Below are 11,582 nucleotides of genomic sequence, written 5' to 3'. Positions count from 1 at the left end.
AGCTTGGGACTTGGGAAGTTCCTAGGGAAGCAGATTAAATTCATTAAGACAGAGCCCATCAAAGGCAAGAGCATTTTGCCATCTGTGTATACAGACCTCCCACAGCTGTGGCAAAGGCCACAGAGGAAGTATTTCTACCACAGAGAGGTCCAGTCGTTGTTCTCCCCTCTTCAGCTCTCTGCCCTGACAACCTCAGCTGCCTCCACCATGTTTCTTCTCCCTGAGGCACAGACATTTCTTTTCAGCTTATTTTTGTGATTTTTTTTCCCCCAACTAACCATGAAATTGGGCCTATTGGGATAGAGGGTAAAGTCAAATAAGCAATCCTTTGTATGTCCAGGAAATGGCCACCGGGCTTCTCTATGCTGGGTCCTCTTCATCCATTGCCGCATCGCTACTGGCATTCTTTGTCTGCTCAGCCTCTGGCCCTGCAGGTAGAATGCTCATGACAGTGTGGAGAAGAGCTTCAATCTGCTCCTCCGTGAGCCGCTCTTCACTCTCTTCCACCATCTGCCCAAGGAAAGAAAGTCTTCATGAGTCACAGTGAGCCTAGCCATCCTGCCCCACCCTTCCCAGAGTTCAGCATCAGGGTCCTGAGCCACCTGGTCCCCAGGAGCCTCTTCATCTAGGCTCCAGGGTAGGGCAAAGCCAGGTCCCATCCCAGGACATGTCAGTGCAAATGCTCAAATTGCAACTTGCAGGATCATATTAAAACAAAAACAAACAAACAAAAAAACCTAATCAAGGGCTGAGGTTATAGCTCAGTGGTAGAATGCTTGCCTCACACATGTGAGGCACTGGTTTCAATCCTCAGCACCACATAAAAAATAAAGGAAAAATATTATGTTCATCTTTAAAAAAAAAAAAAACTCTCAAAAAACCAAAAAAACCCCCTAATTATTCTATACTCATCCACTTCCACATACAGATATGAATGATTTTTTGTGCAAAGAAAATCCACCTCTGGGGAGTGAAACAGCACTTTATAAACACATCTGTACCTTGATCAACTGTATCTATAACTCCTCTTTCTCCTAATTCTTACTAGCACTCAGGAGATCCCTTGGGGGGCCTCCCATGTACCTGGGGATGCACATTGTGCATGAAGACTACTATCTTCTTTTAACCCTCACAGCAATCCTAGCCAGGGGCAGAACTGGAATCTGAAGCCACGCCCACTCGAGTCTAGTGCCCACCACCTCACACTCTTCACATGATGGTTTGGATCTTGAACAGAATCTGTACACAAGTGGGCCTGGACCATCTGTCACCACACCTTTCTCGACTCCACCTTCCTGACTGAGGGCCTGTTCTATGGTATGTATCACAGCAATCTCTTGAAACCTGGCAACAGGTACCAAAGGAATTCCAGAAAGAAATCCTGGCAGATTTAAAACAAGGCTTACAGTCCTCAGAGAATCTCTGTCTGACTGTCCTATTTCAAGATGATAGCACAAAAATTAGAGAAGTTAGCAGACAAGTCCAAGAGCACACCACTCTCTCCTGACAAAGCAGCCAAACAGCTTCTCAACAACTAGAAAATTGTCCCTGGTATCACAGTGGGAAAGATCCTGAGCAAACCAATGGCAGCTACTTCCCTTCATGCAGTGAAATACAATGACGTTTTCTGAAGATTCAGTGGCTCAGTAAAATGCAACTTCTTTGCTGATCAAGAACAATCCTCAAAAGTACATCTTTTCCAAATATTTGGTTTTTAGTAGATGAACACCATACCTTTATTTTATTTATTTTTATATGGTACTGAGGATGGAACCCAGTGCCTCTCATGTGCTAGGCAAGTGCTCTGCCACTGAGTCACAACCCCAGCCCATCCTTATTTATTTTTGTTGTATTGGAAATTGAACCCAGAGTGCTTTACTACTGAGCTACATCCCCAGCTCTTTTTATTTTTTAATTTTGAGAAAGGGTGTGATTTTCCCAGGCTGGCCTTGAACTTGTGATCCTCCTGCCTCAGTAGCTAGAATTACAGGTGTGTTCCACCATGCCCAGTTCAAAAATGCATTTTTAAAATTAGACATGTTGGGGCTGGGGATGTGGCTCAAGCGGTAGCGCGCTCGCCTGGCATGCGTGCGGCCCGGGTTTGATCCTCAGCACCACATACAAACAAAGATGTTGTGTTTGCCGAAAACTAAAAAATAAATATTAAAAATAAATAAATAAATAAAAAATAAAATTAGACATGCAAAATTAGGTCCTGTGACAGCAGTAATCAAATATAGACTCCCTCAAAGAATGAGGGAAGCAGGGAGACACACAATTTGTTTTTTATTTTACAACAAAAGAATGTCTCCAGGTGTAAAGTCATTGGTCTGGACAGCTGAGAAAGAGCCTCCCAATAGTTTACAGTGCTTCCCTGTGTAGGAGGCCCTCCTCCAATCACAGACACCAGTGTTTCTCCAAAGCCCTGCACACAGTCAGGATATGGGAGTTTTTTTCTAAGAAAAACTTCACTTGGGCCTCAACGAGTAGGCTTGAGGTCTTCTGGTGCTAAATGGCAGCTCAGTCTAGAATGCCATGGCCTCCACAGGAGGTTAACCATTTTCCTCTCTCAAAGATGCTATACACAGACTACAGCCCACTGGTTTGAAAGTCTGGCTATGTGTCCTCTGGGGGCCTTCTTCTTTAGAAAACCAGAGAGGCCACCTTCTTCCATCCTCGTCTCTGGCTTGGCACATGCAACTCTGATCAGGTGTAACCTAGCTGTGTTTATCAGCAAAATGGCAAACCTGGTAAGAGCAGAAGCTTCTGCCAGCACCCAAACCCCAGGGGTCATCACAGTCAGAAAACTTTTTTTTTCCCCAGTCACAAGAAGAAATCCTAAGCTGCATTGAGCTAAATAAAATATACACAAAGAAGTTTTAGAAAAAAATGTATTAACAGCTCTTGGATCAGTGGAATAAATGACAGCTACACCATGCCTCACCTTTTCCTTCCAACACAGAGAAACAGAGCCTGAATAAGGAAGCACAAAGCAGCACACTAATATTCTCTGATACCAAGGGTTTCCAGTTGTTCAGAATATAAAGGCAAATTAAGTTAGCTATCCAAAGTACTGGCAGATGGGTCATGATAAATTTTTATTTCATACAATGATTATATTAATCCCCAGGGTCTGTCCAACTGGGCTGGGACTCCAAACATGGCTGTTTCTCATTTTAAGGTGCCAAGCCTAATGCATTCCTTTCCTCAAAAAGAGGTGAAACCCTAATTAGAGTGAAACTTACCTGAAACCTGAAATGCCCTAAAATCTAGCCCTTTCTGAGTGCCAACATGATACCTCCAGTGGAAAAGCCTGCACTGACCGCATGCGACAGCCTGTAGTTACAATGGAGGCTCAGCAAAGACGTAGCACAGGGTGCTATGAAGCGTGAACAGCCTGGGTAAAGACGCGGGCCTGTCCCCAGAGTATCATCACGTACATACAAATATTCCAAAATGAAAAACACTGTGGTCCCAAGCATCTTGGACAAGGGATGCCCAACCTGTGGCCCCAACAGTCACTTCTCCCTATGTTAACAACAGTGGACTACCTTCTTCGACTGCAGCTTTCTCCAAGGTAAAACCAAAGCAAAGAGAAGGCGCATCAGTGTCTTTAAGCTAGGCAGGGAGTGCTAGAAGCCATGAGACAGCCCCACTTCCCACTGTCAAGGCACAACCAGACCAGCGAGTCTCAGCTTCCAAGAGGCCTGCTCCCAACCCAATACCAAAAAGCACTGGGAGCCAGGATACTTTCTGGACCAAGGAAGACCCATAGTGCTGAGTTCAACACAGAGTAAGTCTCTAGTCCTTGCATTTCCACTGTGAATGCCTCCCTTCTCATCTGTCTGTAGTGAGGAAATGGGGCTAGAGGCCCTGGTAAATGACCTGCTACCTTCTGCAGCTAGACCCTAGGATGGGAGGAATCTGGCTATGCAACAGTCCGACTGCTCAGAAAGAGTTTTGATCAAGGCCCACCTCTCTGAGAACGGGAGAAGAGACTTTCTTCTCTCCAGCTGTGTCAGCTGACTTCAGGTGTCAACTTGACTGTACCGAGAACACCTAGAGGACTGGCAAGGCACTGCTCTGGTCATGTCTGTGAGGGTGCTCCTGGAAGACTGGTGTGTGAGCTGGTGGGTGGAGGGGGAAATCCACCTTTGAGGTCGGTAAGCACCATCCAGCTGGCTGGGGACGCCATGGACTCTCCCTCCTGAAGCTGGGACAGTCTTCTCCTATCCTTGGACATTAGAACTCTAGGTCCTGTGGTGTCTGGACCTCAGGACTCACACCAGCAGCCCCTGGATTCTCAGCCTTCAGTCTCCGAGTCACCTGATTAGCTTCCCTGGTTCTGAGGCCTTCATATATGGACTGAGCCACGTTGCTGGTACCCCAGGTCTGTGAAACTTCTAGGCCTCCATAATCACATGACCCACTCTCCAAATCCTTTCATCTCTCTCTCCAGAACCCTGTTAATACACGGGACAAAAGTACATGGCTTGGAGGAACGAAGGGGAGGTTCTGAATGAGACCTAATTGGCCACACTCCAAACCTCTGGGCTAAGTGGAGAGAACACTGTCCCTTCCTACACAAGGGTGAGGGCACTAAGTCCAGCTAATCTGACCAACTAATGACAGAACTTTCTATGGACTCTGGGATGAGGTCATGCTGTCCTCCTCTTCTCCATCTGTTCTCAGCTTGAGTACCATGTGCTGCTGGTTAAAGCTGGAGGAGACAAGACATGTGATCTGTGACCCTGAGGGGCAGGGATTAGTTTCTTACTGTTTTGTTTTTTTCTGTCCTGTAAATTGAATCTCCCAACAGTCTAAAGTATCAGAATAATGAGAATACTTTAAAAAAAAATTACCTCTATTTAGCCTAAAGGCCAATTCATCCAGAAAGGCATGCTAATGGAAGGAATTTTTCTAATTTATTTTTGGGCACATGTTGAAGAACAGCAACAACTCTGGGAAGAAAATGAGGGTTTTAGTCAAAATTCTGAAGAAAAACTGCAACAAGAGAATCCAGAGAACATACGTTTTGTTGTTTTTTTTTTTTTAAATCATTTTCTTACATACTTTTCTATGGAGAATTTCACAAAAAGCTGAGTACTTCTATAAAAGTAACTTTGGAAATGGCTTTATTCTTTTTTTGGAGGGGGAGGGTACCAGGGATTGAACTCAGGGGCACTCAACCACTGAGCCACATCCCCAGCCCTATTTTGTATTTTATTCAGAGACAGGGTCTCACTGAGTTGCTTAACTTTTGCTGAGGCTGGCTTTGAATTTACAATCCTCTTGCCTCAGCCTCCTAAGCCACTGGGATTATAGGCATGCGTCACCTGCCCGGCAGAAATGTCTTTACTGCTGTTGTATTAACTCTCTAGACTGAAGTTTTTTTAATGATGGTCAGAGACTCTGCTCAGTACCTGTAGCTTACTGAAGCATGCTGCCACGCCCAGAAGGAAGCTGCTTCGGTATACCAGCAGATCAGTCACTCCTTTATCACTGGACCTCATTTTCACGGTCTCCTCGTACCACCTCGGGGCTCCCAATCTGGCCGCCCTCCCCAGTTCTAAAGCAAATTTCCGATGTGGAATTTACAAATGCTGGCTCCACCGAATAGCTCTGTACAGAGAAATGCAATCACACTTGTGGCTTAAAAGATGATCTATGATCGTGGCACAGAGGAAGGAACTGCAGGGGATCACATAGGAGGCAGGGAGAACGAGGGAGGACAACTGCAAGAGGAGGGCTAAGAAACAATAACAGAAATCAATGCCGTGAAGCAGGGAGAGAAGAAAGAATAGGCAAGTGGGAGGTGGGAGCAACAGCAGAGGGGACTCACTAAATGTGAGATGAGGGGAGAGATGACTTCCAGGTTTCTGGCTGAAGAGATGAGGCCAGGAGAGTGGATGAGTGTGTGGGAAAACGTACACATACACCACTAACCAGGAAAGGAGGGACAGGGGGAGATAACCTCCACTAGGCAGAGTTTAATGTTTTCATGCAACATCTGGCCAATGATAACCACTGCAGGGAAACAATGGCCAGAATAGGACAGCAAAGAGCTGCCAAACTCCACGGGAGAAATCAAACCTCCTCCAATTCCTGCACTTTCTCTAAGTCTATTCTAACTAGGATCAAACTGGTGAGGTCGCTTTTCTCTTACAAAACGGGGACTGGGCAGCCTCTTCAAAACAACTGCAGTTCCTGCTTAGCCCTTCCAGATTCCAGACCCAGAAAACACTCTGGAGCCCAAGATTCTCACTCACCAGCTGGATCTCAACAGCAGTCACAGGCCTGTGATTCAGCAGCTGCAGCTTTTCAGCCCTGTCAGGAGAAAGCACAGAGCATTTAGACTCTTATACCCTGGGCTTGGTCAGACATGAACTGAGACACACTGTAAGGAGGCCCCCTGTTGGCTCAGCTGTAAAATGAGAGAAGGCAACAGGAAAGTGCAGGCACAGGTGTGTTCCAGGGCCCTAAAAGGCAGAGGGAAGGAATGGCAAGAAATGGAGCGACAGGAAAGGTATGGTTTTAAAAACCACATTTGACATAGTATGCTTCATCTAGAAAACGTGAAGAAAATAGTACTTTCTTAATCCAATTTAAATAAAATAAACAAATATATTGGTTGGTCATTACTTAGAGATGGTTGAAAATATCTTTTTGAGAATAAGATAAAATGTTACTAAGATTTGATCTGCTATCTTAGGAAAAAAACACAATAACAACAACAAAAAAACAGACTATAAAGGGACAGAAATTAATACACAAAATTATAAAGAGGTTATAAGCCATTTGGGGGAAAGAAGATGAATATATGAAAATTTCCAAAATAAAAATTTCAGAAAAGGGTGAAAGAGAACATGTCTCTTCGGTCACAAAGGCACACACAGCTACTGCTGGTGGGGTTGAAAAGGTGAAAGGGCTTCAAAAGAAAGGGGACTTTAATTGCCACCCCTGCACAGGGGTAATTTCTTTTTTTTTTTTTATTGGTTGTTCAAAACATTACAAAGCTCATGATATATCATCTTTCATACATTTGACTCAAGTGGGTGATGAACTCCCATTTTTACCCCAAATACAAATTGCAGAATCACATCGGTTACACACTCACATTTTTACATAATGGCATATTAGTGACTGTTGTATTTTGCTACCTTTCCTATCCCCTACTATCCCCCCTCCCCTCCCCTCCCATCTTCCCTCCCTACCTCATCTGCTGTTGTTCAATTCTCTCCCTTGTTTCCCCCCCCATTTCCCTCACAACCTCTTATATGTAATTTTGTGTAACATTGAGGGTCTCCTACCATTTCCATATGCTTTCCATTCTCTCTCCCCTTCTCTCCCCCCACTCGTCTCTGTTTAATGTTAATCTTTTTCTCATGCTCTTCCTCCCTGTTCTGTTCTTAGTTGCTCTCTTTAAATCAAAGAAGACATTTGGCATTTGTTTTTTAAGGATTGGCTACCTTCGATTAGCATAATCTGCTCTAATGCCATCCATTTCCCTGCAAATTCCATGATTTTGTCACTTTTTAGTGCTTCGTAATACTCCATTTGTGTATGGATGCCACATTTTTTTATCCATTCATCTATTGAAGGGCATCTAGGTTGGTACCACAGTCTAGCTATTGTGAATTGTGCAGCTATGATCATTGATGTGGCAGTATCCCTATAGTATAGTATAGATCTCTTTTAAGATCCTCAGGGAATAGTCCGAGAAGGGCGATAGCTGGGTCAAATGGTGGATCCATTCCCAGCTTTCCCAGGAATCTCCATACTGCTTTCCAAATTAACCTTACCAATTTGCAGTCCCACCAGCAATGTACAAGTGTACCCTTTTCCCCACATCCTCGACAACACTTATTGTTGTTTGATTTCATAATGGCTGCCAATTTTACTGGAGTGAGATGGTATCTTAGGGTGGTTTTGATTTGCATTTCTCTGACTGCTAGAGATGGTGAGCATTTTTTCATGTACTTGTTGATTGATTGTATGTCCTCCTCTGTGAAGTGTCTGTTCAGGTCCTTGGCCCATTTGTTGATTGGGTTATTTGTTATCTTATTGTTTAATTTTTTGAGTTCTTTGTATATTCTGGATATTAGGGCTCTATCTGAAATGTGAGGGGTAAAAATTTGTTCCCAGGACGTAGGCTCTCTATTTACCTCTCTTATTGTTTCTCTTGCTGAGAAAAAACTTTTTAGTTTAAGTAAGTCCCATTTGTTTATTCTTGTTATTAACTCTTGGGCTATGGGCGTCCTATTAAGGAATTTGGAGCCCGACCCACAGGGGTAATTTCTAAAGTTCCCCCTCTCCAACTCTGGAGATTCAGACCCATCTTGCGATTCAGTTCAGCAAGGTTCACTGCACTCAGACACACTGTGAGTGAGAAGACAAGTTGTCACTCCTGCAGCCACGTGCTGGGAGAAGCAGATCAAGTCACTCAGTGTCCTGGATCCAGTCCACCACGGGTGAAACAGGGTTCGTAACAGAGCTTAGCACTCAGGAGAGGGTCATGAGGGCTGATAATCTCCTACTGAGTTTGTCAGCAGCAACCGTCTATTGCTTGTTTCCACGTGGCTATCACATTTAACCCTTGGACTCAACTGAGGCCGAGACAGGAAATAACCTGTCCACAGCTACACAGCTAGTACAGGAAGAACTGGGCTCTGCACCAAAGCTCAAGCTCCGGACCTCTGACTCTGGCAGAAATGTGACAACAGGGAAAGCGTTCTTCAAGAGGCCGTCCCACAACAGTGCTTCTGTAAATGGTGGCCATTCCTAAGGCAACTGTAGTCCTGCTCTCCTCCTCCTAATCCCTTACTGACTCTAGACTCAAAAAGGGGACCTCACAAAACAGATGACCTTTGCATGGGGCCCTGAAGGATTTTCTAGGGTAAAGAGATGGAAGAGCAAGAACAAAGGTGAATACCTAGAACAGTACGAGTTTTCAGAGTTTTAGGTTGCTAGGAATGTACAAGACTGAGGCTGGACGCTACTTTGTAGAACTGAGCGGCAACCAAGGAAAGGAACACCGCACTCTGGCTGGTGCTGGCAGCAGTTCCAGGACAAATGCAGAAACCACTGGAAGACTCCCAGGTGAGAAGGTGAGGTTGTGAACCCAGCAGCAGCGGCAGGAGGAATGGCAGTGAGAACCTGACACACAAAATGCTCCTGGTCACCCTCAGGAAGAATCATCCAGATCTGCCACCTGCCTAGCAAGAGTGGGGATGAGGCAGGGTGAAGGAAGCAGGAGAGTCGAGGTTAGCCTCAATGCTTGGGAAAAAAATTATTTAAAACTGTTTGTAGAAGTCTAATGACTATTATGAATAAGTGTCTGTCAAAGAGTTTATCAAATCTGGTCTAGAATTAACTAAAAAAAAAAAAAAAAAAAAAAAAGACCAGAGCTAGACATGCAAAGAAAGTTAATAAGTGAAACCACTCTGTGACCCAAAACCAACTGTGGAGCAGATGAAGACCCAGGGCAGAGCAGCACAGAATACCTCCACTTCAGGGACAGGAGAGAAGACAACCTGGGATGGTGTCAGAGAAGCCCAGAGAGGACATATCAAGCAGAGGGATCACCAGCAATGTTAAGTGCTATAGGGAAGTAAGGAGGTTAATAGTGAAGAAGTCCTGAATTTGCCCAAAGAGGTCACTGGCAGTCTGTGTAAGCAGTTCACTGGTGACAGTGGTGTTGACAACTGGGTTGTAGGGACTGAAGAATGACTGTGGGCTGGTGCTCCACCAAGATCACAGGAACATGGAGAGGGGCTCTGAAAGGTGTGACTGCTTTCTGGACCACCTCTAGGGAAGCACAAGTGAAGCGACCCCGGGAGGGCTGGGAGTGAAGGACAACATGGACCAGATGCTGCAGAGAATCTGGTGAGGTGAGGCCCCAAGAGAAGACCAGAGGCAGTGCTGAAGGCCCAGGTGAGATGGAATCTGAGCCCTTGTGCAAAACAAAACTACCAGTGGCTTTTCTGAATTTCTTGTTTTGCAACCACACAACAGTATGGATTTAAAAAAAAAAAAAAGAATAGGAACAGAAAAAAGGTATAGCGGAACAAAAGAGTATCTCCTCTCCCAATCTGCCAAAGCAGCAGAATGCAATTCCAACTGTCCTTATTCTGCTAGGCTCTGAACTCCTGGAAAAGCTCAATGCCACACTCTGAAAGACCCCCAACTCTGGGCCAACCAAGGAAATTCCTGTCCCATACCACAAAGCCGTGCACTGCTGGAGTAAAACCACAGACCTGTGTGCTACAGGCTCAGAAGAAACTCTCCCACCATCTCTATAGCCCAACTTATTTCCACTGTTTCCACCTTCTTCCTTGTTTCTCAGTTCACCCAGTGATCTCCAGTCTATTCTGACTGTGCCATTTGACACTGCTGACCAGTCTCTCCCTAGGATCCCACAGCGTCACTCTTCCCCAGTTCTCGCTCTCCCTGGGTTCCTCTTCTCTTGCTTGTCTCTGTCATCCCACAGTGCACCCTGCACCTTCTGACCCTCCCCCCAAGTTCCTCACCCACACCTCACAATCTCAACAGCTACTACAGTTTGTGCCCCCAAAATCCAATGTCTTCAAGGTACATGAACAGAGCCACACCTCCGTGCTGACAGCACATCTCCACTCAGACCCTCTGAGCTGGACATGTCCCTGGGTGACCCGACAGACCAACAGCCCTTTGTACTCCTCATATGGGTGAAGAGCCAAACATCCAGGCTTGAAGCCTGGAGACCAGATGTCTCCAACTCTTCCCTCTCACCCACTCCCAAGGCAAACATGACTGACTGTATCTCTTTTTTTTTTTTTTTTTTTTTTTTGATATCAGGGATTGAATCCAGGAGTACTTAACCACTGGGTCACATCCCCATAGCTTTTTATATTTAATTTAAAGACAAGGTCTTGCTAAGTTGCTTAGGGCCTTGCTAAATTGCTGAGGTTGGCTCCAAATTTGTCATCTTCCTGCCTCAGCCTCCCACTCTGCTGGGATTATAGGCATGTGCCACTGTGCCGGGGATTGACGGTATCTATTTTAAGATGTCTGAGGGCTCCTCACCGTTTTTAAAGGCCACTTTGACCTCTTGATTGTAGGACAAAGGCATCTGTCAAAAGACAGGGCTGCCACTTTTTCTATCTATCTTTTACAAGGCATAAACAAGCTGGTGTGCCACTGCCTATAATCCCCTGAGCTCAAGAAGCTGAGGCAGGAGGATCACAAATTCAAAACCAGCCTCAGTAACTTAGCGAGACCATCTCAAAATAAAAAATAAAAAGGGCTGGCTGGGGCTGGGGTTGTAGCTCAACGGTAGAGTGCTCGTGTAGCACATGCAAGGCCCTAGGTTTGATCCTCTGCACCACATAAAAATAAATAAATAAAATAAAGGCACTGTGTCCAACTACACATAAAAAATAAATATTAAAAAAAAAGATAAATAAAAAGGGCTGAGGATTGGCTGGGGTTGTGGTTCAGAGGTAGAGCACTTATCTATCATGTGCGAGGCACTGGTTTCAATTCTCAGCACCACATATAAATTAGCAAATAAAATAAAGGCTGGGGATGTGGCTCAGTGGTTA

General features: G+C 45.1%; 1 protein-coding gene across 1 annotated transcript in view; it reads right to left on the bottom strand.

Annotated features, from left to right (window-relative positions):
• Window positions 1–274: 274 nt before the first annotated feature.
• The window catches only part of Crcp (CGRP receptor component), a 33,397-nt gene continuing 22,089 nt past the window's right edge, over window positions 275–11,582 (bottom strand). The window contains exons 5-6 of the mRNA XM_026400371.2: window positions 6,270–6,327; window positions 275–510 (exon numbers count right to left, since the gene is read on the bottom strand). Coding sequence (XP_026256156.1) covers window positions 361–510; window positions 6,270–6,327 — 208 coding nt within the window. The 3' untranslated portion in view covers window positions 275–360. The remainder of the gene's footprint in view (window positions 511–6,269; window positions 6,328–11,582) is intronic.

The sequence above is a fragment of the Urocitellus parryii genome, chromosome 9 (genome assembly GCF_045843805.1).
Source record: "Urocitellus parryii isolate mUroPar1 chromosome 9, mUroPar1.hap1, whole genome shotgun sequence".
Taxonomy (NCBI): Eukaryota; Metazoa; Chordata; class Mammalia; order Rodentia; family Sciuridae; genus Urocitellus; species Urocitellus parryii.
This window is presented reverse-complemented; position numbering and strand designations above follow the sequence as displayed.